At 36.7% G+C, this 25,377-nt stretch overlaps 1 protein-coding gene across 3 annotated transcripts in view; it reads left to right on the top strand.

Moving 5' to 3' along the window:
- Positions 1 to 20,922, top strand: part of LOC127522018 (bactericidal permeability-increasing protein) — a 37,633-nt gene extending 16,711 nt beyond the window's left edge. The window contains exons 3-16 of one of the 3 annotated variants that reach the window (XM_051911539.1): positions 495 to 609; positions 8,874 to 9,005; positions 9,106 to 9,261; positions 9,938 to 10,001; positions 10,123 to 10,183; positions 10,313 to 10,404; positions 10,504 to 10,680; positions 18,246 to 18,305; positions 18,398 to 18,565; positions 18,659 to 18,726; positions 18,835 to 18,877; positions 18,963 to 19,026; positions 19,458 to 19,534; positions 19,680 to 20,922. In XM_051911539.1, coding sequence (XP_051767499.1) covers positions 495 to 609; positions 8,874 to 9,005; positions 9,106 to 9,261; positions 9,938 to 10,001; positions 10,123 to 10,183; positions 10,313 to 10,404; positions 10,504 to 10,680; positions 18,246 to 18,305; positions 18,398 to 18,565; positions 18,659 to 18,726; positions 18,835 to 18,877; positions 18,963 to 19,026; positions 19,458 to 19,534; positions 19,680 to 19,721 — 1,319 coding nt within the window. In that variant the 3' untranslated portion in view covers positions 19,722 to 20,922. Of the gene's footprint in view, positions 1 to 494; positions 610 to 8,148; positions 8,233 to 8,873; positions 9,006 to 9,105; positions 9,262 to 9,937; positions 10,002 to 10,122; positions 10,184 to 10,312; positions 10,405 to 10,503; positions 10,681 to 18,245; positions 18,306 to 18,397; positions 18,566 to 18,658; positions 18,727 to 18,834; positions 18,878 to 18,962; positions 19,027 to 19,457; positions 19,535 to 19,679 lie in introns of all 3 variants that reach the window. The other 2 variants (XM_051911540.1, XM_051911541.1) reach the window with 2 other exon arrangements.
- Positions 20,923 to 25,377: the final 4,455 nt, after the last annotated feature.

The raw sequence follows: 25,377 nt of genomic DNA, 5'->3' as shown, positions 1-25,377 counted from the left end.
AGCAATCCAGAGTCTCTATGTAAGAAGAAAAATATAAGTACAGTGTGTGATGTTGTTGAGATCTTTTCTGAAACTTTAGAGACAAATGTGAGACCACCAGAGTCTCTAGGTAAGTAGAAAAATCTGAGCACAGTGTGTGATGTTGTTAAGATCTCTTCTAAAACTTTAAAGGAGACCATTGTGAGACTGTTAGGGTTTTTGTCTCAGGAAACAAGTGTGAGAAGCAGGAGACTCAAGCGAAAGTCTCCATTTGATGTTAAAATAACTTCATTTTTGTCTAGGAGAAACATTTGAGATGTTAAAGAGATCTCACTTATGATTGTTCTTTCCTATGGGAACAGCATTAGAATTACAATGGCTATGAACTTTAAAGAAAAAAAAAAAGAAAAGAATTTGCTTGCGCTAAACTCGAGTTAATCAGGTAGCTTCTTAAACCAAATCTCAGGACACTAACTATGAGGCACAGTTTCTAAATGTCTTTGTTTTGAATGCAGGTCGACAGATTGGAATTACCTCAATCCAGCAAAAACTCAGAAGTATGAAAGTGCCAGATATTAGTGGCACAGAAAAAGTGGATCCTATTGGAAAGGTCCAATATAGTTTTACAGGGTAAGATGAATGTCCCTTCTAATTCATGGTCATAAGTTCCTATGTAATTGTAAAAGTTAAACTTGGTTGACATCTTCGAAATGCCTCTGAGTAATTATATGAAACATATTATTTCCATTTGATTATACTTATATACTTCACATGTGTCACGTTATGTTCCGTTTAGTTAGTTCCTGTCGTGTCTTTATGAGTTCTCGTTAGTTTTGATGGTTACTGATCAGTTAATCCTTATCCAGCTGTTCCTGTTTAGTTCCCTCATTTACTATGTGTAGTCCCTGTTCTGTTCAGTCCTTTGTCGGTAATCGTTTATGTGTTGAATGTGGTTGGGATTCTCCTGAGTTTGCTATTTCATTAAAGACTGTTGTTCTCATCATTTCCTTCGTTGTGCATGTTCTACAGCCACCGTTCCGTGACAACATGATTTTAAATGATTTTTTTAGGACTGTCCCCTACTGACAAATACAACAAATAAGATATAGTCATAAAAGATAAGAGATATTTACTTGGCCTTGCAAACTTCCTAAAAAGATGATGCCATTTTCACAGAATTATTTGGTGAATAGTAGGGTACAACAGGACTAAAGGCACACCTTAAGAAAATGTGTTTTTCACTACTCCCATAGTGTATGATTGCAGAAAATATATGTTTTTATTGAACATTGATGGAGCAACAGATTTTGTAGAAGTGGTTTGTTTTGTTTAAAAATCTTATAAATGTATAAGCAGTGGCGGTTCTACATTGAATTACACCCTGGGTGAGACCCCCTTCTGCACAAACAGTTATATTTTATTATAACAACATAAGTGATAGAGAAAATTATATTTCTCAATTGCACAAATCCTTCATTAGAACATTTGAAAAACACACTTAAGAGAATCCAGTTATTTATTGCAATTACAACAGGAAACACACTTTTTAAGGTGCACAATCTCCACCTCCAACATTGCCAAAAGACAATGAATACAATTCTGCACAAAATATGACAGTATAGGTTATCAGAACTTAAATAAATATACACTATATACATAAATGTGCCAAAAATACAATCAGATAAAAAATGTAACAAGAGCAGAGAGCAACAATAATATAAAATATTAAGAATAATATACAAATAAAATATAGAATAAATATTCTAAATAGCACAACTCCTTCATCACACAAATGTGAAAACACTAAAGAGAATCTAATTATTACACAACACTCACTCACGCCCAGAAGTCAAGACTAAACCAATTCACCTTGGTGATCAATCGTTTTGTATTAACTATTTTTATTAGCCATTTCACACAATTCAGAAAAACAAAAATGTGCAGGAACTATAGGCCTGTATTTATAATATTGTGAATGAAATGTGCGTTATTTGGAAGAAAGTCGAGGTGACTGACTTTAGCCCACTAATTCTATTAGAGTATTGCTCTATACAGTGGATCCCCCGTTACCCCCCACAGTGAAATGATAGATAATAGAAAACTGCTTTGCGGCGGCGACGCAGAGGATTATTATTATTATTATTATTATTATTATTATTATTTAACTGCTCGTGCCGCCCCCCGTGTATCATGAAAAAATGCAGCTGCCCGGTTCGCCCGTGCCAAAAACCGCTACTGTGTAGCCCGTGCCAAAAACCGCTACTGTGTAGCTATGAGGTTGCAACAGCAAAAGGCACAAAGTACAAGTACTTTAGCTAAAATAATATGTTTTGAATAATGTTAGTACTAATAATTGAATAAATGTTAATGCTTGTTCAAAACAATCACTGTAGCAAAGTTTGTACTATTTTCTGTTTATTTTGATAAATAAATGAATTCTTATTTGTTCGATAAATATACTATCATTAAAATATGTACATTTAAAAAAAAATACAGAAATAAAATTATTTAAAAAAGTAGATTCTGAAAGCATTGAATGAGATCCCACAATAATTTAATATAGCTTTACAGTAGTAACAATAAATATGATATTTTAATATATATGATTTATATCATATTTTAAAGGGTTAGTTCACCCAAAAAATGAAAATAATGCAATTTATTACTCACCCTCATGTCATTCTACACTCGTTCATCATCGGAACACAAATTAAGATATTTTGATTAAATCCAATGGCTCAGTGAGGCCTCTTATATACAGCAATGCCATTGTAACTCTCAAGATCCACAAAGGTACTAAAACCATATTTAAAACAGTTAATTTGAGTTCAGTGGTTCTACCTTAATATTATAAAGCAACGAGAATACTTTTTGTGCGCCAAAAAAAAAAACCAAAATAACGACTTTTCAACAATATAGTGATGGGCCGATTTCAAAAACCTGCTTCAGAGCTTTACGAAATCATGTGACTTCAGCAGTTTAACCGTTTGATAGGAGATCAATATATCAATTTTGATAGGTGTTTTGAAATCGGCCCATCACTATATTGTTGAAAAGTTGTTATTTAGTTTTTTTGGCACACAAAAAGTATTCTCATCGCTTTTTAACATTAAGATAGAACCACTGAACTCACGTGAACTGTTTTAAATGTGTTTTTAGTACTGTAGGAGCCATTTTAATGCAATGTATGTTTTGTCCATTGGGTGTCGCTCTAATGTGGCTGTATATTTAGAGCACGGGGTTAATGAGACTACAGGTGTGTTTGGTGGCTGGGAGGCAAACAGTTTTTGACCGTGCTAAGCCATACATCGTTTTTACCGCACAGATGAGTGCTTACGTGTTGACATGCATTATGGATAAAGAGTTTGTTCTGTTTGCAAGGTATGAACTTTATGCTTGTGAATTATGAACAGTATAAGAACGAGAGCTCACAGAAAGCAGATTGGAAGCAGTGTTTACTGACTGGAACAAAATAAAGAGGCATTTTAACATCTGCGTGTATGGACTTCATTGGCACGCGTACTTGCTTATTTCTGCCACCGACACCAGCGGTTTAATGGAAGGCCGTAATATTAGTCAAAAACTGTGCTTCACAAGTAAGTGAGCATATAAGTTAAAAGATCTGCTACTATGATCGTCGAATTCGCTGCAAGTGAACTGTGAGCTGGACGTGGACGACACTTTGAATACGGAGGCTTCGTTGAGTATTTGATTCATTACAAAGACTGAGGAAAAACAAAACTGAACAAAGCACACAAATTGATTGAGACTATTAAAAGGTTGATGCAAGATAACAAAGAATATGAGTCTGAGGTACGAAACATGTATGAACTTCAATGAGTTGTTTACACATGAATCATTGTTAACTGTGTTACCTGACAGTGAAATTGAAAAACATGATATATGGTTCAAAGCAAAAATGATTCCAATTAATGAGTTTACTGAACATGTGAATGTATGGCTGTCTAAACCTGTAATATCTGAAGGGGTTGATGAGAATGTTAATAATGTTGTTTTTAGTAAGCGTAGTTCAAGCAGCAGTAGTTCATCCACTGTATCAGCACATATACAGGCCGAGGCAGAGAGAGCTGCACTTGTAGCACGTGCTACTGCGTTAAAGAATAAACATGCACTTGAAACGCAGCAGGAGGAACTGAGAAGAAAAATGGAACAACTTGAATTAGACGCTGCGATTGCAGCATCTACTGCAAAAATTGCTGTTTTGAGTACCATTGAAGGGCATAGCAAATGTTCACATGCTACTAGTTCACATTCTAAAAGAAAAAGGTTATCAAAGTCTCAGATTTCAAAGGATGTGACAGGAAATGAAGTTCTTGATTCTACAAGACCAAAGGTGTTGAACCCACAAGCTGCTGAATGTGTTAGTGAGTCAAATCAATGGATAGAGCTGGTGTTATCAGCATCGTTCCATCACAATCAGTTGGTGCTTCTTGTAATGTCACAACACAATCAACATTAAAGCAGCCTAAAGGAGTATTGACCACTCAAGAAAGCAGTACTTACCAACAACATGACTTGCATTCCTTTGATCAACACTCCAGAGGTAACACGGCAACATCTCAAGCTTTCAACCTTTGTATGAGATTCTGAAAAGACAGGAGGAATTAACTACATATTTGGTACATCAAGCTCAACCTAACATGCTTCCTAAAAAAAGAGATCCCAATCTTTGATGGTAATCCACTTCAGTATGTACCATTCATTCGAGCTTTTGAGCATTGTGTTGAAGAAAAGACTCGCAATAAAAGAGACTGCTTGTATTTTCTGGAGCAATTCACCATAGGACAACCTAGAGAGCTGGTTCGGAGTTGCCAGCATTGTGATCCAGATGTGGGCTATTCATTAGCCAAACTTTTGAAAGAGCGATTCGGTAACGAGTTTAAGATTGCTGCTTCATATATGGAAAAGGCTTTGAGTTGGCTGTTATTAAAGAATGAGGATGCACAAGGTTTACATGCATACTCATTGTTTTTACGTGCATGCAGTAACATTATTGAAGAGAATTCTTATATGCAAGAGCTTAACATGCCAAACCATATGAGAACTGTAGTAATGAAGCTACCTTTCAAATTGAGAGAACGTTGGAGGGAAAGAGCTTGTGAGATTATGGAGCTGAATCAAGGTAGAGCCAAATTCTCACATGTTGTGGAGTTTATTGAAAGACCGGCAAAGATGGCATCAGATCCTGTCTTCGACGTGTTCAGGACAAACAACCAAGTGAAGTGAATCCAAGCAAACCATTTAAAAGAAATAGTTTTGCTACAAATGTTGTTACTTCAGGTCCAAGGAGACATGTAACACCACAACAGAGAGATCATTCAGTGTATAAAACAAAGGACAAAAGATCTTTCTTGCTTTTTTTTTTCTGGCAATCATGTGTTGGAAAAGTGATGCTTTTGAAAGAAGGTCACAACGAGAAAAGCTTGACTTTTTGAGAGCAAAAGGAGTTTGTTTCAGCTGTTTGAATACTGGACATGTAAGCAAGGAATGTGACAACCACCTTGTGTGTAAAGTTTGCAATCAGACACATCCTTCGGTGTTGCACATACATCACAAACCAGCTGTGGAGGACAAGGGGCAAAGGAGCAGTTTAATTTCTGCACAAACTTGTGGACATACAGGGGCCGGTAATGAGAAGTGCCTTCTGTCAATTATTCCAGTGCAAGTAAAATCAGCCAAAGGAGACAAACTGATTAAAACATGCCTTTCTGTATCCTGGGAGTTCAGCTACTTTTTGCTCAAAACAGTTGATGAATGAACTGAACATCAGAGGTAAAAAGGTCAACATTTGTCTGCGTACCATGGGACAAGAGCAGTCTGTATCTTGTAATGTTGTTACTGGCTTAGAGGTTGGTGGAATTAACAGCAATCGTTTCTTTTCCCTTCCTGAAGTGTTCACTCAGAAGAGAATGCCTGTCAACTCAGACAACATTGTAACACAGGAGGAAATATCCAAATGGCCATATTTGGACAGAGTAAAAATCCCACACATTGAGGCTAATGTTGATTTGCTTATTGGAGTCAATGCATCCCAAGTGTTGGAGCCATGGGAGGTAATAAACAGCTGTGGTAATGGACCATATGCCATTAGAACCATATTGGGGTGGGTTGTTAATGGACTTTCAGAGAAGAGCAGTGACTGCAGGAAAGATATTGGCACACCTTCTATTACTGTTAACAGGATCTCTATTGGAAGACTTGAGGAATTGCTTCAAAATCAGTCTAAACATGACTTCAGTGAAAACGTGGTGAAGGAAATGTCCAGAGAGTTGTCTTCTACGATTATCGCTTGCTATGCGTCAAGGCAAACTCCAGAAGACAATCAATTACTTTTTCCAAAGGAAATTCATATTCAAGATCATATTGGATCAGGAAGAGGTTGAGACATGAGGAACTGGCTGAAGTTGGTGAAGACATTCTGATAAAGTCAGGTTTGGTTATTCAAAGGTTTAATGAAGATGAAAAGGAAGGAGAATTGTTTGATTCTGATGAAATGGATTTTAAAGCATCATTACATGCTCTTTTAAGAAACTTTTTAGACCAATCAAAGGAGAACTTTGCTTTGTTAAAGGAAAATACACAAGCAAGCCAGGAATGTCAAAGTAATGTCAAGGATGAGGACCAGACTCAAGAGGACCTATATCTGGAAAATGCAGACCAGGAATCAAAGTCAAGAGATCATAAAGAAGCTATTGTCATCCTAAAAGATAAACCAAATCCTAACACTTATCACTTTTCCACTCTAAGATGTAGGTGATAAAGATTAGAAGCATTAGTTGCTTGGATGATCAAGTTGAGAACTGCCGAATAGGCTGCATTTCAAAAGGGAAGAACTGCTGGCACTGAAAAGAGTTGCAAAGCTACTATATCCACCATAAATGGTTTGTCATTGAAAATCTTTGAAGCTGACATGACAAGTAGATCAAGTAATGAAACATTTTTTGGAAAGGTTTAGTACATACAGTAAAGATTAAAACTAATGGTAATGTTTTAGAAAGACTTGTTAAAAGCTTTGGTTTTACTGGAGACAAATGATTAAGGGGAATAAGAGTTTGTGGTTGTAACAATGTCACAATTTGTTATCAAATGTTGTATTATGGCTCCTTTATGTATTTTGTGTAATTGTTATGTCTGCCTGCCATAAGCAATTAAGGGGCCGGTGTGTAGGAGCCATTTTAATGCAATGTATGTTTTGTCCATTGGGTGTCGCTCTAATGTAGCTGTATATTTAGAGCACGGGGTTAATGAGAGGACAGGTGTGTTTGGTGGCTGGGAGGCAAACAGTTTTTGACCGTGCTAAGCCATACATCATTTTTTACCGCACAGATTAGTGCTTACGTGTTGACATGGATTATGGATAAAGAGTTTGTTCTGTTTGCAAGGTATGAACTTTATGCTTGTGAATTATGAACAGTATAAGAACGAGAGCTCACAGAAAGCAGATTGGAAGCAGTGTTTATTGACTGGAACAAAATAAAGAGACAGTTTGCATTTTAACATCTGCATGTATGGACTTCATTGGCACGCTTACTTAACTTGCTTATTTCTGCCACCGACACCAGCGGTTTAATGGAAGGCCATAATAAGTACCTTTATGGATCTTGAGAGTTACAATGGCATTGCTGTTTATAGAGGCCTCACTGAGCCATCGGATTTAATCAAAATATCTTAATTTGTGTTCCGAAGATGAACAAAGGTCTTACGGGTGTAGAACGACATAAGGGTGAGTAATAAATGACATTATTTTCATTTTTGGGTGAACTAACTCTTTAAAATATGATTTCGTTATAAATAAAAACAATTATCTCTTAGGTGGACACCGTAATAAAGCATAGTGTTAGTTCTGGCAGGTCATGTCAGTCATGCTCGCATCAGCTGACTCTCAGCTGATCTACGTCTACCTATAGGAATACGAGGCCTATCACAGCATTCATATAAGGTGCATCAGTATTATCAGCAGCTTATCGTGTTGCTCAGGAGCTAGTTTCCCTCCTCCATCCCCAGCTCCTCCTCTCATCCAGTTAGGACTTGGCCTTCTGATTCCCCTTCGAATCAGGATAATTCTTGAATTATGTTGTACATTTAAATTATTGAACATTAATGATATCTTCAATACATTTATTTTGGTTCTGTTCCGTTTACCCTAAGGTTATCGCTGCTCTCCTTGCTCTAGGCTGCATGGATGCACAAGGAGTTCTTGCCCAGAACGGAGCCATACTGCCAGTCCAAACTGTATGTTAATTGTCAATCATCTTTGATGATAGTGGTCCTGACAGAATTTAATATATAATATTTACCTTCTGAATCTAACCATGTCATGTCAGAAAATGGAAAAGTCAGCCAGTGTTTTATTATCATCTTAATTATTGTGCTATTAGCCCCAACAGCAGGGGTGTTTTTTACCCAAAATACCGTACTTTTACATATTCTTCCTTTATTGAAAATTTTTGCTTTAATTACCTTGAACAAAACTGAAAAACATTAACAAGACCTTTGCCCCAAAATATAGTGAATAATTTTATCGATTTCTCATTTGCTACGTAAATCTACATTTAAAAAAAAAAACACCAAATATTAGATCAAATTAGCACAGCTCTCAGCTATCAACTTTGCGTTACTGTCCAAAATCACGTAAAGGATCAGGGAAATTTCCAAAATCGCTTGTTAAGAAAAGTGCTGAGCTGAATTTGTTTGTCTCATGTAGTGGTTTAAAAGAGAATAAAGAGAATCAAATGTGCCTTTATCCCTGTGTGCCTTTAGCCCTGTTGTACCCTGTACTCCACATGAAGATGGGGGGAGGGGGATTGGGGGAGTTATTCTAGTAATATGCTTGTAACAGCATATAGTAAAAACTTCACCAATATACATCATAGGATGCAGATTGTAAACCTGGGACTTCCCAAATCAGCACTGGGCTTAGTTCCTGACACTGGAGTCATGCTTTCAATTGGCCAAGCCTACATCAATCTGCATGGAAATTGGAGAGTCAAATACCTCAGGATCATGTAAGTAGAGTGTCCACATTACTTATTTGCACAAGCTAAATGAATTCAATTCAGGAAAAAAGAATGTAATATGCTAAATATCTGATTTCTTTGTACACAGAAAAGACAGTGGTTCATTTGATCTGGCTGTGGGTGAACTGGCAATTAGCACCACTATTGCTGTCATGAGTGATGACACTGGCCGCCCAACAGTCAGCATGGCCAGCTGTGCAGCAACTGTGGGGAGCGTCAATGTCAAATTTCATGGTGGGGCCAGGTAACACTGTGCAACTAACACACAGCAGTCAAAGATCACCATGTTAAATCACCATATTATGTCAGCGTCACAATTCACATGAAAGGAAGAAAAAAAAAAAATCAATGCAGGTGCTCTTACAAATTTAAATGTTTATTGAAGGAGCCATTCCACAAAATAGCTATGTTCTTTTTTCGAAATATTATATAACATGTAAAAAGAGGAAGTGCAATCCGTAGTTGTTTTCTAAATGATTCGAGTGAAAAGGGGAAGATTAGCTTTAGTTTTGGGTGACATGTTTGTAGTTGTAAAACTTTTATGTAAATTTTAAAAAGTATAACATTTCTTACAGTAACTTTTGTCATAGGATTGTATAGTTAGGTCAATTTTAAGGAACACTTATTTTTTTTTAATAGAAGGAGATAATGCAGCAACAGTTGTGACATGAGAAACGGTTGTTTGTAACTGTTTGATGCTATACAGTTAGAAAAGTTCAGTGAGGTGGGACAGGCCAATATTAACTTCTTATAAATGGATTAAACTTGTAATTGTTGGATATTAATAATTACAATAATAATAATATAACATCAGGAATTCACGTTATTTGAAAAAGATACAATTAAAAGAGTACATGTAATAAATGTGTTAGTGCAGAAAATTAAAATGTTTGTTCTATCATTTCCTGTATTTATGACAGCTGGTTGTATAACCTCTTCAGTTCCTTCATTAATAAGGCTTTACACAGTGCTCTGCAAAAACAGGTAAGGAATCTAGACTGTGTGAATGGCCTCTATTCTGCCCATTAAATGTGTACTGTTAAACAATAATGCAATGTAAGGGCATACCAGAGTTTCACTTACAACAATGTATCTGCTATTTCAGATCTGCCCTTTGGTGGCTGACTCCATTGCTGAAATGAACCCCCACCTGAAAACATTAAATGGTGATATGATAAATCATTATTTATTAGTTATTCAGGATTGTAATGAAAACCAGCATTATTCAATACAATTCTTGAGTATGCACCCAAAAAAAAAAAAAAAAAAAGCCTTTTCTCTTGTTGACCCTCCAGTTTTAGCCAAAGTTGACCAATATGCTGAAATTGACTACTCCATGGTGGGGTCTCCTGTCATTTCTAATACTTCAATTGACTTGGGTTTAAAGGTAAACTTAAGCTCTATGTGTGATATCTCTAAACTATGTCAAATTCTCTGTAAAAATTTAATTTTATAACTAAATTTTAGATGTTTTCACACTTTATAGGGTGAATTCTACAACATTGGACAACACAAGGAACCCCCTTTCTCCCCAACACCTTTCTCATTGCCTTATCAGGACACTAATATGCTGTACATTGGAGTATCTGCCTTCTCCCTCAACTCAGCAGGCTTTGTGTACCACAATGCTGGCGTCCTCCGCCTCTACATCACTGATGACATGGTGAGATACCAATTAAATATCACTCAGATCTGCAAGTTCAATATTGGAAGATTGTTAAGAAGTAATCAGTGTGATTTTGGCACACAAAGATTACAGTTAGATATATTAAAAAAAAATGTCATGTGTCATTTTTGTATGGGCCTAAAAACTGTTAAAAATAAGAACTTTTTTTTTAAAACAAATGTTTTATATCATAAGTCAGTTCTTGTATGCAAACCAACGCAACAAGCAATATGTGTTCAATGTACAACGTGATAAAAATTCTACCTAGTTTTATTGTTTGTACACAGTACACCGAAGCAGTTTTTGTATGCACTGCAATGAAAGTGCATCGCTTATATGCTATTCTTCACAGAACATCAGACTAATTTATTAATGAGAAAATAATCCATATTACATATAAAACACAAATATTACAAATTCTGACATTAAAAAGAGCGCAAGTTACTCGTATTTCTAACACTGCCCAACAGCGACACCCACAGGTAAAGTTACACAGGTGACGTGCCTCCCTTTGCTCTCATAGGAAACAATAGAAAATCATCAGACCCCTGGCGTGTGGTGGGTTTTGTGGGGGGTAATTGAGAATGAATGGGGGAAAGTCACGTGAGAGGAGGCAATGTCTCCATCGCGCTATGATTGGATGTAATTGGTTATGATTGGATATGATTGGTTTGTGAGATAAATCCCGCCTCTTGTTGATGTGCGCGTTCTGCGCGTCAGTTTGACTGAACAAATGATGGCATCAATGGGAAGACTAATTGAAAAGTAAGTAAACCGATCACCCAGTTAGATATCACTGCTTTGTCACGTCAAAATTAAACTTGAAATGGACTGATGATAACTGCGTTTTTGTGCAATCAGCTTGGTGCAAATACATCTTCGTGTCTGTGACAGATGGTGTTTACGGAGCATGACTGATGATCCAAAATAGCCTAAGTTGACAATTAAAAAGAAAAACATCAATATACAAATAAAATATATTGTTTCAATTATTATTGCCTTTAGTTATTATTTTTGAATGAATGTAGAACTGCTTAAAACACTAACTTGATGAGATTGACTTGGTTTTGATAAATAGAACATTACATTGTTAATGTAAAATTACACAATAGAATTGTCTTTGGTTTCTTTTTTGATGTAATGTTCATTTACCAAGGAAGATGTGTAAACGTTAAGAGTAATGCATGAATTTACATTGATTCATAAATAAATAAAAAATGTGCCGCCTCATTTCAGAACACCACTGCACGCCACTGATAGATATCACTTCTGAAACTGCAGAGTGCAATTGGTCGTCGGTCCTCTTATAGCATGAAAAATAAAACTTATATTAAAATTCTTAATGTATTATATATAAAGCGTGCAAAGAGCACTTCCTTTATAATGACTAAAAAGTTATAACTCATCTGTTATAGCTGTCTACACTGCACAATGAGTCTCTTACATCGTGTCTACACTTTGTTAATGGTAGGCTTCACAAGCATGCAAACTCAGTGCTGAACAAAAACTCTGGCGTTTCTTCCGGTGAGCGAATTCTAACTAACTTAAACACCCCTGATTTGGCCATTGCGTTCCAGAGGTCAACAGCTATGTCTGTGATTGGCTACGTTGCTTACCGCTGCAAAATCATGTTGTAAATAGAAAATTGACATTCTCCAGAGCGCAAACACAAATACGCACTGGAGCGTTTGCCAAATCTGTTTCGCCAATATATTATACAGTATCAACTGAGGGTGCTTAGGTGCGTAGAACCAAGCCTGCATTGGTGTGACATTTGTAGCAATTTTGCACTTTGACAGTCAGTGTGAGAGATATAGGCTACATTTGAGTATTGTATCTTTTGATAAAGATTACAAAATAAAACAGTACACTTTGAAATCATAATTGTAGTGCATTGTGTTGTTTTAAATCCCAAATATCTTACTTAAACATTCTTCATTAACAGTTATCCAGTTATTTGTAATAGGCTATGTCATTTAAAAAAAATATATATATATCAAAGTAGTTTCAATGTAGCTAGCTACTTTTTGATAGTAACTTGTAGTGTAGCTAACTACTTTTTCAGAAGGGTAGCTTGACTGTAGTTTAACTACTTAAATTTATGACTAGCTTGTAGCTTGTCAAACTACAGTTTCAGAGTAGCTTCCCCAACACTGCTCTTCTTGTATGTCTTGCAGTGCAACGGCACACATTTTGTGTATTGAGTTAGATCTTGTATGCAATATAAAAAAAGTACATATGTCATTTGTTATCTCCAATACAAAAGAACTCTGTGATCTTCAAACAGAGCATATCATGTTATCTCTTTAATGAACAACAGATTTGAGTTTTGTATTCAACTGAATGAAATGGTGCATAGTTTATATATGCTATTCTTCAATGTACAAAGGAATAAGTTAGATCTTGTATACAATGCAATGAAACAGTGCTTAGCTAGCAGTGCATAGTTATTCTTCATGCACAGCGGATTGAGTATGCAATGCAATATAATGTTATCTCTTCAATGCACAACGTGAGTCAGTTCAATGCACAACGTGAGTCAGTTCAATGCACAACGTGAGTCAGTTCAATGCACAACGGAATAAGTTTGTTCTGTTATACAATGCAATTAACACATTGCAACGGATTAGCAATTGCAATGCAACAACACGTTATCTCTTCAATGGACACAAAATAAGTTTATTTGATAAAGTTTGTTACAAGTGCAATGAAATAGAACATATGTCATGTGTTATCTCTTCAATGCACAATGGAATAAGGTTAGATCTGTTGTGTTTTAGTTTATATAGTTTATATTTTATTCAGGGCACAACGGACTCTTGCATGCAATGCAACGGAAAAGTTTTTTTTTTTTTTTTTTTTCTTCAATGGAAAAGCAATGCAGTGTAACAACACGCACATTGTGTTATTTCTTCAATGCACAGAGGAATAAACGGAATAAGTTGGATATGTTAAGTGTTTTGTCTTCAAAAGCAAACAATTGCAGTGCAAGAACTAAGTAAAAGAACTAAGTCATTCCATTGTGCATTGAAGTGAATAACACAACATTGCATACAAAATCTAATCCGTAGTGCACCGAAGAATTCTTGAGCTATGCACTTTCTTTGCACTTGCATACACAAGTGTACATTGCCGAGATAACACAACATATGTTGAAATTTAGGCAAGAGTAGGTGGCTGCAGTGAGGGGAGGAGTGAAAAAAGTGCAGCCAAAACGGACCATTCTCTCTTCTCGTAGTGGATCAAAGCACCTACGAGATCAAAGGCGGATATCACGGGATTCACACCCATGTGCTGTTGCTAATAAACTGAATGTACGTTAAGTTCTTTTGCTTTTATATGAAAATAAATATAATGAACAAGACACCCAAAGTACTTTTAACTAAAAAAAAAAAAAAAAAAAAAATCAATCCAAAATGAATGTTTTAGAGAAAACCTGTTAAAGATTAGCTGATGGGCTGTCGATTCATTAAATCAGTGGAACACGATTTCGGCCGAAGAAGAATCCCCACCCCTCCGGAATGAGCTGTAGCCCCTGCCCTCGCAGAGGTCTGTGCACGCCACTGCATTAAATAATAAATTAAACAGCTCATATTTACATATAATTAAATAGAGTAAAAATTATGCATATTTGGCATGCTGTCCAGGGGGAGGGCTCCGAGCTTGGAATTTTGGCCCAAACCCAGAGTACTCCTCCCAGTTGTGGTAAAAATAGTTAGAACTAAAAGTGAGGAGATGGGGTGGTGGAGGGATGCTGATAAACTGTCAAACGAACAGAGTTGAACGGAGTCTGCTGTGTGTGTGTGTGTATATATATATATTTATAAAATGGTTAGTTCCTTTCCTTGATTCTGATTGGTCAACAGATGTGTTTTATTCACAATAAAACACGGCTATGACCGGTTCTGTGAATCAATACACAACACCCTTAGCAACCACTCTTAGCAACGTAAGCTGTGTTCTCAATTGAAATTGTTCATTGAAGCTTACTGTATTATGTAGAAGAGTATTGTGAGAAAGAGATCAAGTGAGCGAGTTTATTACCTGCATTCAGATTTAGCATTTCTCTTCAGGTCAGTCCTATGTTCATAATAAAAAATCTGTTTAAATGTCAGATGTATTATCTTGTCCTTTTAACAGTTAAGGGGTTTTCCCATGACTGACAGCGCTAGTCAAAGCATTGTGAGTTGCGTCTTGTTCCGTGTTCACAACAATTAAGTCTTTTCAATGTAAAAGTCTTTGCTACTGACTGACACACTCATAAAGACAGTCTTTGCCGCCATCTAATGGTGTAATAATGTAACTTCAGTTGCTGTTCAAGGTCAGGGACTATTTTTCCAGCGGAAGAAAGGCTTTTAGTGAAAGTTTACTTAATGAAAGTTGCATTGATACATATTTTTGGCTTTAATATTTGTATTGTGTGGTAGCCGCTTCGCGTCGTGCCTAACAACAACCTTCAGCCGTAACTTATTCACGATACAGCACAGCCTCGAGTACCTTATTGCTTACATATATACCTCTTGTCGTTGGTTGAGTTGATTAACTGAATGCTCTCCACTTGTGTTAAAGGATTAGTTCACTTTCAAATGAAAATTAGCCCAAGCTTTCCTCACCCTCAAGCCATCCTAGGTGTATGACTTTCTTCTTTTTTTTTTTTTTTTTTTTTTTTTTTTTTTTTTAACACAATTGGAGATATTTTAATAAATATCTTAATGCATCTGAGCTTTATAATGCCAGTGAACAGGGGTCACGAGTATGAACTGAAGAAAGTGCTTTCATATACATCCATCCATCATAAACGTGTACTCCACATGGCGCTGGGGGGTTAATAAAGGCCTTCTGAAGCGAAGTGATGCATTTGTGTAAAGAAAATACATATTTATCCATATTTAACAAGTTATGAAGTAAAATATCTAGCTTCCGCCAGACCACCTTCTGTATTCAACGTACGAAGAAAGTGTAAAAGTCTTGCAGTTAAAAAAAAAAAAAAAAAAAAAAAAACTTACAGAAAAAGTGTAACTGATGTGACGCCAGTTTACACTTTCTTTGTAACTTGAATATGGGAGGTGGTCTGGTGGAAGTTATCTTACTTCATTACTTTTTAAATATGGATATTTTTTTCTTTTACACAAACGCATCGCTTTGCTTCAGAAGGCCTTTATTAACCCCCCAAAGCCGTGTGGAGTAAATGTTTAAGATGGATGGATATGGATGGAAGCGCTTTCTTCAGCTCATACTCGTGACCCCTGTTCACCGCCATTTATTTCCTCATAAAAGCGTTTTATTCAGCATAGTGAAGCCTCTCCTCCATTGATATTCATTAAAAAAGGCCTCTTGTTTCCTTCCCTGCGTTGTGCATACTGCAGCGATAGCAGGCATTCAGTTTTTTTTGGATAAGGTTGTTCTCTCCACCTTCACACACTTGGGTCATCGTGATTTTGCCAAGTAAGACATGTTCCTGGATCAACATATTTTGTTGATCCTGGTGTTGCGTCCTGAGACCTATTTTATTTGTGATTTGTTCAATGTGCCTTGTGGTGTGTTTGTTTCCTTTTGTTTTTCTCCCATGTCTACTGCTACCATTCTCATGGAGGTGATTGGGTTCACCTGTTTCTGATTGGCTGCAGCCAGGAGAGAGCCAGCATACCATTGAAAGCCAGCATAGAAAGCCAGCACTGCCTCACAGCAAGCTGAGAGGGATGCAGACTGTAACTTACCACACAGACTTCTTTTCTCTTGCTCCAGATAATGTTATTGTGTTCTGTTACTGACAAGTGCTAACCATTGTTGCTACTGTGAATGTAGTTGACTAAAGACTTAGATTTTAAGAATTTAAGATTTTCTTTTAAGGAAACCTGTAGGGAGGTGGGTGCCATTTTTGTTTGAAACTGCTTTTCTCCTGGTTATGTATAGTCAGGGAGATAGGGAAGTTCATCTGTTATTTATTTTCATTTTGTTTTATGTATAGGTAAGTTATGGTTAAAACTGAGTTAGAAACTTTTTGTTGTGTTGGCCTTGCTTCCTCCTGAAGCTTTTGTTTTTCCTTTTTCTTTTGATTCAGTAAACACCTATTTAAGCTTGTTTGTTCTGGATGTGTGTTACTGGGGCTGGAGACAAGAGGTTCCTGTGCGCGCTCTCTCCAAAATGTGTTACTGCTATGCCATTTACTCCTAGACCAGTGGTTCTCAAACCTGTCCTGGAGTACCACCAGCCCTGCACATTTTGTATATCTCCCTATATCTGACACACCCATTTCAGGTCTTGCAGTCTCTACTAATGAGCTCATGAGTTGACTCAGGTGTGATAGATGAGGGAGACATACAAAACGTGCAAGGCTGGTGGTACTTCAGTACAGGTTTGAGAGCCACTGTCCTAGACTAAAATGGGTCTAGCACGTAACACTGGAACAACATTCCAAACAACCAATCAGATTTGAGTGACAAGTTTACAGTTACAAGTTTAGGCTTACAACAAGGGTTTGGTGCTTCTGCATCAGTGTTCACCCATCATTTCCATCTGATTTTAGGGATAACTTATGGGTAGAGTTGGGTTTAGGGAGAGGATTAGGATTACATTTTCAGACATGAATGTTGTTTTAGGATCAACAAAATGTTAATCTAGGAACATGTCTTCCTTGCCAAAATCATGGTGACCACACACCTGACTCCAATCTGCCCTCTTCTTTATACAATCACCTTACAAAATAAGTCTTCACCTTTAAATTCATCTAAACCACATTAAATCATAGTTCAACAATTAAGTCACATTAAATACAATTTAAACATTCCATCAAACATTCAAAATATTCAAACTTAACTGGTTACATGTATTTAAAAACAGTCACCCTGATGTAACACGGTTTGACTCAGAGCAGTACTAAAAGTTTAACAAAATAAAAAAGTAAATCCAGGCAAAGGGAGACTCCAAGCATTGGGAAAGGCAGGCAAAAACAGAACTGAAGACAATGCACGTGATACATCCACAATGGACAATACCAGGCACTGAGCAAGGGAAACACTGGGGTATAAATACAATGAGCTGCGCAGAACCTAAACTGAATGAATATGAACTAATGACTTAAGGCTTAACCCACTAAACCTTAACCTAACTTTGAATTTGTCTTAATCATTTGAATAATCCATTATATCATCACTGTATAAATGGTGCTAGGTGTGGTTTAGGGTCTGTCCTTATATCCACACTTGTGGTCCTGGCCACCTAATAGCACATGCATGTGACAAGAAGTAAGTGCACAAGACTGTCCCAGTATGGAAAATGTCAAAGCTCAGTGCCCTTAATCCACAATAAACAAAAATTATCTTTTATACTGCTTTCAAGCTTTTATTTGGGGATAAGGGCTTGTCTCAATATCTGTACTTTGCAATACTAAAAATACTAATATTGTTCATCACAGAAATAAAACTTGCCTTGCACCATGGCATGGCACTTTAATGTTTGAGTGAATGAGATCTTCAGTCTGAGATCTCAAGCCTCACAGAAGCAGAGGCTTGTGCACTGAATTTCAGCCTTCTTGCACTAGCCATATGTTTGTTTTTTTGCAGATTCCCTCTGGTTCTCCAATTCGTCTTAACACAAGGACATTTGGAGCATTCATTCCTCAAGTATGAAAATAAATAGCCATGTTCAGTCATTAAATTCAAAACACAAAAAAAACATTAAGTCTAAGGTGGGTTTTTTTTTTTTTTTTTTTTAGATTGCAAAAATGTATCCTGGTCTGATGATGAAGCTATTGGTTGAGACAGTGAAGGAGCCGATCATTATATTTGAACTGAACAACATGACTATCCAGGCTAGCAGTACAGTGACAGCTTACGCTATTCAGCCCAACAGCACACTGTCTTCACTCTTTGTCCTCAATCTGGTAAGATGCATGCACCAGGAGGAGGGATAACCACAAACTTAGTTACATGAGCTATATATTATGTTTTTAATAAATCTTTCCTTCAATCAACAGGAGGGCAGTGTCAGTGCCGACATATATGTGACAGAGCTCAAACTGGCAGGAAATTTAACCCTGAACAAGTGAGTTTTGGAGCCATTCACACAGTCTATCCATATACAACTGGATATGAGTTTATGTTCTTAAGTTCTTAAAGGATTGATACAAACTGCACAATTTTCTTAAAACAGAATGTATATGAGCTTAGCAAAAAGCTATGTGGGACCATTCCAGGTAAGAACTGCAAACTATGAAAAGTGTTTTATGACTGATCTGAAAGCAATTATTCAGAATCTCATTGTAAAATTTGAATCAACAGGTGACATCTCTTGAAAATATTTTCTCAATGGTCTTGAAAGTTGCTGTGATTCCCAAGATTAATGGTAAGAGGCTTTTTTCTTATTTTTTTTAATTATTATTTTTCTTATTGGTATTAGAGAAATTTTCTTACAAAATTTACAAAAGTTCTTACAGTTCACTTTTTAACAATAGGGCTTTTCACACTTAAAATAATTAGACCTGTGTCATTCTAAACCCTGGGTGAACAGAATTCTGAGTGATCTTGCTTCACGTTTCACATTGCTCATAATTTTGCTGTTGATTGCTAAGAATATCCGTAACATTCTAAATGGCACCCTATTCTGGAGCAGGTTAACTCCAGGTAAAAAGCGGTGTTAACCCCGCCTCTAAATTATAATTGTAAGACGTTCCTTTACCCAGAGTTAAAAGCGGGGTTTAGAACGACAACAACCTGGGGTTAAGCACAGTGTGAAAAGCCATAGTGATGTTATTTACTCATGGACTTCCCTCTCAGCTCGTTTACAGGAAGGTTATCCACTTCCTGCCATTGGAAAGATGCAGCTTGTAAACAGTCAACTCCAGGTTTTGAAGGTTTGCATTAGTGTACTATTACACTATTATATATACTGCCAATCTAATATGTTGTAATAATAATACTAATAAATAACATTATTAATAATAAGAATAATAATAATAAGAATAATATAGTAATAATAATTTTCTTTTTTCCCCATAGAACTACTTGTTGATTGGAACAGATGTTCAATTCACGGGATAAATTTCATGTGAATTGATGATGAATTAAAAAAAAAAAAAAAAAAAAAAAAAAGATTTACTACTGAAGACAATGTTTTTAAGGGTAATTTTTTAATAATAAATCGTTTACATCTTTTAAATTTCGATTTGGAATTTTAATTCGTTTTTTATAAATAAACATGGGGACACAAACTCTATGTGAATACTGTATGAAAATTGGGTGGGGGTTGGTCTCCAATATGGTGCCCTGAGTATGTGTGTTTGTTGAGCTCTGCAATCTCAAGCATGCACATAGGCAGTGGAATGTTCAAATATAACTGCAAGAAGTTTACAGATCATTTGATTAATATTAACCAGATGTAGGATTTGAGGACGAACAAACACAAATGAATCTTCCAGATGTAACTCCATGAATCTTCAAACGTAACTCCATACAAAACTCATCTCAACACTCCAGATCCCAAATGAACACGCAGAGCCCAAAATCAGAGAATATATCATTTGCGGCTCCATTCAGTCTACAAAATCCCCAGCTTAGTGCTTTATTGCCTTGCAAGCTTCAAAGAAAGAGCCTAGCTAAGGAAGAATGTTATAAACATTGAGCAGTAAACTCAAGACTGAAAAAAGAAAAAAGAAAAGAAAAATATGTGTCGCACCTATTCATATATGTACAGGAGCTGGATGTTTGGAATGGGACATGGTGAGGGGGTAGAGACCAGGGAGAAGAGAGCGGGTGTTCTGATTCTGTTGAGGTCACACATTAAATCGGTTCATCATAATGTTATCACACGACTCCTCTGTTTTGTGCACATCTACAGCTTAGCTCTAGGAAGAGTCCTGGTTGTTCCATACTTCTTCCATTTAAGAATTATGGAGGTCACTGTGCAGGGAACCTTCAATCCAGCAGATATTTTTGTAGCCTTCCTCAGATTTGTGCCACAAACCAATCCTGTTTCTGAACTTTACAGGCAGTTCCTTTGGCTAGGTTTTTGCTCTGATATGCATTTTCAGCTTTTAGACCTTATATAGACAGGTGTGTATCTTTCCAAATCATGTAAAATCACTTGAATTTGCCATAGATTTACTCCAATCAATGCTTAGAAACATCTAAAAGATGATCCAATGAAATTATATGCATCAATTTCAAATGTCATAGCAAAGGGTCTGAATAAAATGTCAATGTGATATTTCAGTTTTCTTTTTAATAAATTTATTGCCTTAAATCTGGTTTTGCTTTGTTATTATGGCGTATGGAGAGTAGATTGACGTAAAAAAATAAAGCATTATGTATTCGTCCAGTGCGCTCACTAAAAGGCAAAACATTACAAACCAAAAACCGAACTAGACAGAAGTGTCTAGAACTAAACAGAAGGATCTGAACACCACGCTCCACATGCAACATGTCACAAGAATGAAAAAGCGGACAGCCTGAGCGAGTGCGGTTGCACATTCACACAAAAGCAAGACGACACGAGTAGCTAGGGCTGCAACATAAAATGTATAAAAAGAAAAAAGATCTGAATACTTTCTGAATCCACATTAAATCCCTGAAAAAGTGTTTCTAGGAATAGAACTGGACTCACACAATGCAAGAATGGTTATCTTCTGGTTGTGTTAAAGGGTTAGTTCACTCAAAAATGAAAATTCTGTCATTAATTACTCACCCTCGTGCCATTTTATACCCGTAAGACCTTCGTTGATCTTCGGAACACAAATTAAGATATTTTTGTTTAAATCTGATGGCTCCGTGAGGCCTACATAGGGAGCAATGACATTTCCTCTCTCAAGATCCATAAAGGTACTAAAAACATATTTAAATCAGTTCATGTGAGTACAGTGGATCAATATTAATATTATAAAGCGACGAGAATATTTTTGGTGCGCTAAAAAAAAACAAAATAACGACTTATTTAGTGATGGCCGATTTCAAAACACTGCTTCAGGAAGATTCGGAGCGTAATGAATCAGCGTGTCGAATCATGATTTGGATCGCGTCAAACCGCCAAACTGCTGAAATCACGTGACTTTGGCGCTCCGAACTGCGGATTCGACACGCTGATTCATTATGCTCCGAAGCTTCCTGAAGCAGTGTTTTGAAATCGGCCATCACTAAATAATTCGTTGTTTTTTTTTTTTTGTTGTTTTTTTGGCGCACCAAAAATATTCTCGTCGCTTTATAATATTAATATTGAACCACTGTACTCACATGAACTGATTTAAATGTTTTTAGTACCTTTATGGATCTTGAGAGAGGAAATGTCATTGCTCCCTATGTAGGCCTCACGGAGCCATCGGATTTAAACAAAAATATCTCAATTTGCGTTCCGAAGATTAACGAAGGTCTTACGGGTCTGGAACGGCATGAGCGTAAGTGATAAATGACAGAATTCTCATTTTTGGGTGAACTAACCCTTTAAGTTGTTTTAGCCTGTCTGAATCAATTCAGAGCAAGGCAGGACATGTCAGAGTTCTGTTACTTCAGTTAGGTTTATTTTTGCTTTGGTAACAGAGCCCTGACGCTTGTATCGTCTCATCTTCGTGTAAACATGCTGCTCCGCGCTCTCTCAGGCAATGCGCTCTTTTGTCCTTCTGACATGTTGCTTGTATACGGAGTGTGGTTTTCAATTCCTGCCACTTCTGTCTAGTTTGATTTTTGGTTTAGTGCTGGGGTTCGGACATTCATGCTCCATGTTTCGTCTTTTGTTATGAGCACACAGGACGAGTTTTCATTCTCCCACCATGCACTCTAGTCTTGTGTGTTTTGTTGAACACCTGGCTTATGTTCCACGCTTGTAACCTGATTACTTGTTTATTTGCCCCACCTGCTCTACCCTCCTAATTTCCTTCTCTATTTATTATCTGTTTTCTCTGTCCTGTGCAAGTTTGCTGTCAGATACTTCTTGTCCTGTCCTGCTTCCCAGCCTTGACGCATGCTCAGCCCTGCTCTGCCTGCTGCTTCGGAGGCCTTGATATTTTTTCCCCAATGGGGTAGTTTTAGTTTGTCCTTTAGTTTTATTTTTCATCTTGTTACAGTTCACTGCAGTGCATCTCTGCATTTGGGTCCTCACTTCCAACCTTGACAGGACATTCCTCTTTTATCAAGCTTTTAGGTCTCATGGCAGCTGCTACACTTCTTCTGGGTCTGTTTCACGAGACTGTTGCAATGGTGGGTCAAAACGGGAATTCACCCGTTGTTCTCTTCACCATAGGTTACGTACAGATGCTCTAGGTGAGGTCTGTTGCTGCAAGATGATTATGACAGATACTTAGCTAGCAAGGTCTGGAAGGGCGAACATCTCATGGTATACAAATTGCCTGGAGATGTTGACGGTTTTTCTAGCCCTGCACTATTTTCTTAAAGACATTCAGAACAACCATGTCATTGTCAGGGCGGACAACATTACAGTAGTTTAATATATATTGACAAGGGTGATTGCGTTCATGCCCCATGTGGAGGTTAGCACCGCACAGCCACTTTTTTTTTTTTTTTTTTTTTTTTTTACAGTGACATTGTTACAAATAATTGAATAATTGTTAATGAAAAATATAAGTAAAATATTTTGGGTTTAAAACAACTTAATTGAATGCAGTTATGATTTCCAAGAGTAGGATGAATTCAGGCTGATAGGGACACTTTTTCCCCAGTCATTTCAATGGCAAAAACGGTCCTAATCGTTTGATTTTGTAAACTATCCAATACACACAATAGTCAAATATATCTCAAACTGGCTTCCAAAGTGCAAAACTGCTACAAATTAAGTGCAAGAACACAATGTATGCAACATAAATGAAATACTCAGGAGTAGTCAAAAATGTAGGTTAAACTCATAGCACATGCAGTGATGGAGCGTGCAGCATTTACTTTGAACAGAACCGCTCTGAGATGCCAATCATAAGCTGCTCGCGTGAACAGTGCACTTTACTTGGAGTCCCACCACAACCAGCCTTTGCCATGTGATAAGTACACTACTACATCGTGATTTTATTTTCTGTTCGATTAGTGATCATGTGTTTTCTCCGATCGGATAACTATCTGATCGTGAAAAGACCTGGGGTCGTATGTTTAAAGCTTCTAAGAGTAAAATTTTAGTCTTGTGTCAAAATTCTAAGAATGACATAATTTTACTATTATTCCTAGACTTAAGAATAAGTATGATTCATAAAGGTTCCTAAGTGTCAAGACTAGGTCTTGGCTCCTAAATTATTTAGGAGAGCTGGAGAGGTCTCCTGACCTAGTTAGGAGTAACAAGATGGCAGCAAAGAAGAGGAGACACACGCTTTCCAATGAAGATATGATGTATTGGAGTTATATGATGACATGGAGTTGATAAAACGATATAAACTTGTAAATGAGGAGACACATATCGATAGAAAAAGATTCCACACCATCAATACTAATTTGTGATGATCTTGCACAATGCAGAGCTATTTTTAAAAATAAATTTAAATATTAAAACGTTTCAGTGTCTTTTTAAATGTTTATATATATATATATATATATATATATATATATATATATATAATATATATATATAAAATGTAACATTACATTTTTGGTGTTGTGCTGCTGTGACTTCACCCTTGCAGGCTCGCTATTGGCTGATTCAGAGGTTGAGGGTGGCCATTTTGAGTTGACATCATTGTAGTCCTTAGTTCACAACACTTAAGTCAGCACTTAAAAATCAGTCTTAGACTTTACTAAAGTTGCTTTTAGTTTCTTTATAAAAGTCTCCTACTCTTAGAAAAGTCCTACTTTTTACTAAGAATTTTTTGACACTTAAGTCAACACTTTAGACTATTCTTAGGAGCATTTCTGAGAAGCTTTATACATACGGGCCCTGGTCTAAGGCTCATTACAAAACTGTGGCGGGACAAATTAAACCATGGCGCGTCATCTTTGTAATTAAATCAGACATAGACATTTGATATAGAGTGCAATAAAGCATGATATTTAACCAACTTAAAAAGGTTATTATTCACCTTCTGTATGTGCTTTAAGTCTGTGACTTAGACAGCATTTTACAGTAATCCTTGTTTTGCATGACTTACAGTTGACTCGTAAAATATCCACTCATGTACATCCTTTACATAATCATCGGACGATCTCTCATTGGTGGACAGACTGTAAAGTCAGAAGATACAAGATATAATAACAGATGGCGGTAGGCAAATGAACAAATTTAGTTTGTGATCTAATAAGATGCTGCACTGCTTCACTGAATTACAGGCTTGTGACTTATCAGAACCCAAAACGGAATGTAGCTTTTGGTCGTGCTGCACCGCTACTTGCTGGAAAAAGTAGTTGGCTACTGGAAAAGCTACACTGTTTTAAAAAGAACTGAGCTACTGAAAAATGTAGTTAAGCTAGAAGCGTTGCTACTTGTAGCTAGCTGCTCCCCAGCATTGTGAGTCACATGGTTTGACTTTGTCTCTGGGTGTTCAAGCTCACTCCACTAGGAGTGTTGCTTTGTCTCAGTCACTAAGGGTGTTCTGTCATCAGCCCTGCTGTGGTTACATATGTAACTGAGACGGTACACCCAACTACTGGTTGAAAGTATTGTAAACTCACATATATAGCAATATGATACTTCATATATATTGCACCTTGGTTTGTTATCAGTGCGAGTGTTCTATAAATTGGAGAAAGTTTTAGAGAAACTTTTTGTCAAGACATTACA

Source organism: Ctenopharyngodon idella, chromosome 11, assembly GCF_019924925.1.
Source record: "Ctenopharyngodon idella isolate HZGC_01 chromosome 11, HZGC01, whole genome shotgun sequence".
NCBI classification, from domain to species: Eukaryota; Metazoa; Chordata; class Actinopteri; order Cypriniformes; family Xenocyprididae; genus Ctenopharyngodon; species Ctenopharyngodon idella.
This window is presented reverse-complemented; position numbering and strand designations above follow the sequence as displayed.